This window comes from Salvia splendens, chromosome 16, assembly GCF_004379255.2.
Source record: "Salvia splendens isolate huo1 chromosome 16, SspV2, whole genome shotgun sequence".
Classification (NCBI taxonomy): Eukaryota; Viridiplantae; Streptophyta; class Magnoliopsida; order Lamiales; family Lamiaceae; genus Salvia; species Salvia splendens.
This window is the reverse complement of record NC_056047.1, coordinates 14,329,903-14,333,591: the sequence shown is the minus strand read 5'-3', so window position 1 is coordinate 14,333,591 and position 3,689 is coordinate 14,329,903. Positions and strand designations below refer to the sequence as shown.

The 3,689-nt window shown below is 45.6% G+C and overlaps 1 protein-coding gene across 1 annotated transcript; it reads left to right on the top strand.

Moving 5' to 3' along the window:
- The first annotated feature begins 270 nt into the window (after positions 1-270).
- On the top strand, positions 271-3,465 carry LOC121770222 (cucumisin-like). Its single transcript, XM_042166993.1, has 10 exons — positions 271-354; positions 425-513; positions 605-702; positions 805-945; positions 1,022-1,121; positions 1,260-1,764; positions 1,843-2,171; positions 2,240-2,351; positions 2,452-2,665; positions 2,822-3,465. Exons 1-10 carry the CDS (start codon positions 271-273, stop codon positions 3,463-3,465), a joined length of 2,316 nt encoding a protein of 771 aa, XP_042022927.1.
- The last annotated feature ends 224 nt before the right edge of the window (positions 3,466-3,689 follow it).

Genomic DNA, 3,689 nt, shown 5'->3' with positions numbered 1-3,689 from the left:
CCTAATGCAGATGGAGATTTCAAGGAATATATATAGTTACAAATGAACTTAAAACAAAGCAATCACTAGAAACGGTTACCGAATAATCTGGCTTTAATTTAAGGTTATACATATACATAAAATATGGCGGCATTTTCAAAATGCAGATTTCTGCCTGCTAAGGCTAATCCAATGCGAAGAAAACAATACTACTAGTGTGGCTATATAAACATCAAGTCTCTTCATCAGTTAATTAAGATAACATATTAACATCAGACACACTTAGTAAAGATGGTGAAAGCAGCGGCGTTTTCCCTTCTCTATCCTCTTTTGCTTTCAGCTCTTGTGATCAGCTGTCATTGCCAAGAGAGGACTGTAAGTATTCATAATTCATAGTAATATACATGATTGAGTATATTTATGAGCTGACTTAATTTGCTTGCAGCTGCACATTGTGTACATGGGAGCTCGGCCTGATGGCGATGCATCCGTTGCATCCAACCACCATTCCATGTTGCATCAAGTACTAGGAAGGTTGCTACCTAGCTATACATATACACCATATAACAATCTTCATTTCCATCTTCTTACTTATGAAATGAGATTAATTAACCTGCATTTGCAGTGCTAGTTCTGCCAAAGAAGCACTGGTTTACAGCTACGGAAGAAGTTTCAACGGATTTGCAGCTAAGCTGACTAATGACGAAGCCAAAAGGATTGCTGGTGGGATCATCTATTATTGCAATTAAAATTGACAAAGTATTCATTCAAAATATTTTGTGCTTAAATTAATTACTTAAGAGAAATTTTTACACACAAATGCAGAAATGGAAGGAGTGGTATCAGTTAACCAGAACCAGGTGTACAAGCTGCACACAACGAGGTCTTGGGATTTCTTGAACCTTACAACCGACAAACTCGGAGCTCCTTCTCTATCTGATGTCGTAATTGGCCTCCTAGACACCGGTGATTCACTCTAATCCTAACTCTTGAAAAAGATAATTTTTTTATAATGTTTTGTTTTTTTTTTATATATTTATAGGAGTTTGGCCGGAGCATCCAAGTTTCAACGACACCGGTTTCAGCCCTCCGCCACCCAAATGGAAGGGAGCCTGTACGGGCCAAAACTTCACCTGCAATAAGTAATCAGCTTACACACATTGACCAAAATAGTTTAGAAACAAAGGAATAAATTCCAAAGTGGTTAAATTCTTTTCACATAAATATAAAAAGATAAAAATTCCTTATTCCGAAATCTTTCATAATTAAAATGGTTGCAGCAAGATCATCGGAGCGAGATATTACAACAGCGACGGTTACTCGGGCGAGGACCAATCCCCAAGAGACACGGAAGGACACGGGACCCACACGGCGTCAACTGCTGCGGGTGTGGAGGTGGACGCCAGCTACTTCGGCCTTGGTGCGGGCGTAGCCAGAGGAGGCGTCCCCAGTTCCAGAATCGCGGTCTACAAAGTGTGCTGGTCGTTCGGCTGCAACTCCGCCGACATCCTGAAAGCCTTCGACGATGCCATTGCCGACGGAGTCGATGTCATCTCCGTCTCCCTGGGATCCAGCTGGCCCGCTGATTACATTGACGATGTCATCGCCATTGGATCTTTCCACGCCATGAAGAATGGGATTTTGACCTCCAATTCCGCTGGGAACTCTGGGCCTTACCCTGTGTCCGTTGCTAACTATTCTCCTTGGTCCCTCACCGTTGCTGCAAGCACCATTGATAGAAAATTCGTCGCTAGACTCCAGCTCGGAGATGGCCAGATTCTAACAGTAAGAATATGATCAATTAGGCAGGCAAAGATTGAGATTGTAATTTCCTCCTAAAAAAAGGACTGAATCTGAATGTAGGGAATCCTCATAAACACCTTTGATCTGAATGGGACTTCATACCCTTTAATTTGGGGTGGAGATGCCGCCAACTATACCATCGGCTCCAGCCCCGACTACGCCAGATACTGCTTGGAGGGCGCGATGAACACCGACATTCTAGCTGGAAAAATTGTCTACTGCGAGGCGCTCTTTGACGGCGTTGCCATCCTGCTCGCTAACGGCGTTGGCACCATTATGTCGGACGTCACTTTCGACACTCCTGACTATGCCTTCAGCTGGTCATTGCCAGCCACATTCATCAACCCCGAAGATGGAAAGAAGGTCTTAAACTACATCAGAAGTTCAAGGTAATTAAGTGCCACTACTCTAATTCTCATTGGTTGAATTTTGAAGTTGATTGAATGCTTTCTCTCAGCAACCCTGTGGCGACCATATTTGTGAGCGATGGGATGAAGGACGGGATGGCTCCAATTGTAGCATCGTTTTCTTCGAGAGGGCCCAGCCCCATCAGTCCCGACATTCTCAAGGTCCCTCTTCATCCATTTTTGTATATATATGATGATCATGTGAAATACTGTCTCTCAAAAATACCAAAAAAAATAAATACTACTCCATATTTATAAACAGCCTGATATCACTGCCCCTGGAGTGGATATTCTGGCCGGATGGTCGCCGTTGGTGGGGACTTCCGTGGACCAGGACGACCCGAGGAGGTCCCTGTTCAATATCATCTCCGGTACATCCATGTCTTGCCCTCATGCTAGCGCCGCCGCTGCTTATGTCAAAGCCCTTCACCCCAACTGGTCTCCCGCTGCCATCAAGTCTGCCCTCATGACAACAGGTCATTCTTCAATTATTAAGACCATTAGTAAAACCATTTCTTAATTTATACTTAAATCGGAATCAGAATCAGAATCCAGAAAACAAGGAAAGTAGTGCAACCTCATTAACAATTATTGATACTAGCATTTATAACTTAAATATATTATGTGATCAGCTTACGTGATGGACCCGAGGAAGCACCGCGATCTGGAGTTCGCCTACGGGTCAGGGCAGATCAACCCGGTCGTGGCTCAAGACCCGGGCCTAGTCTTCGACGCAAACGAGGACGATTACGTCAACTTCCTGTGCAAGCAAGGCTACAACACCACCAACCTCCGCCTGATCACCGGCGACAACAGCACCTGCGCCTCCACAGCCGCCGGGCGAGCCTGGGACCTCAACTACCCCTCCTTCTCTCTCTACGTGGAAGACGGCGACAAGATCAGCGCCGTCTTCACTCGTACAGTCACCAACGTAGGCGACGCAAACTCCACCTACACAGCCAGCCTCTACATGCCGTCGCCGCTCATCAAAGTGTCCCTTTCGCCGCCGGTTCTGACGTTCTCGAGCGTGGGAGAGGCGCAGAACTTCACCGTAAGCGTGGAGGGGCCTGCGATTGCGCAGCAGCCGATTGTTTCGGGGGGTATTGTTTGGAGGGATGGGAAGCGCGTGGTGAGGACGCCGCTGGTGGTGTATAACTACATCCCCGGCGCGCCGTACAACCTCTACGAGAGCGCCGCCGCTGCTACAGGAAAGCTGCCTTTCCGCAATTCTAGGAGTGGGAAGCTTGAACTGCTTAAACCCCATCCACAGTTGTAAATGTGAAATCGGACATGGCAAAGTCGTGTTTCGAGATAGCAACTTACAGAATTAAAGCAGCTCTTAGCTTGCCCTTGTTGAAATGTTAATTACAAATAAGACGGTTGTTGCATTCAACGACAGCAAGCGTCACGTTTTATTGTACTCCTCTTGGATTCACTTCTTTAATCATATCTTAAGGAAATACTTATATAGTATGTTGGATTTTCTTCTCATTGTCTGTG

Bases quoted from the DNA above. Each gene is read 5' to 3' on its own strand.
- LOC121770222 (XM_042166993.1), top strand. From the start codon at position 271: ATGGTGAAAGCAGCGGCGTTTTCCCTTCTCTATCCTCTTTTGCTTTCA. The intron at 1,122-1,259 runs GTAATCAGCTTA...AAATGGTTGCAG, and splicing joins CAAAACTTCACCTGCAATAA to CAAGATCATCGGAGCGAGAT. The intron at 1,765-1,842 runs GTAAGAATATGA...ATCTGAATGTAG, and splicing joins GAGATGGCCAGATTCTAACA to GGAATCCTCATAAACACCTT.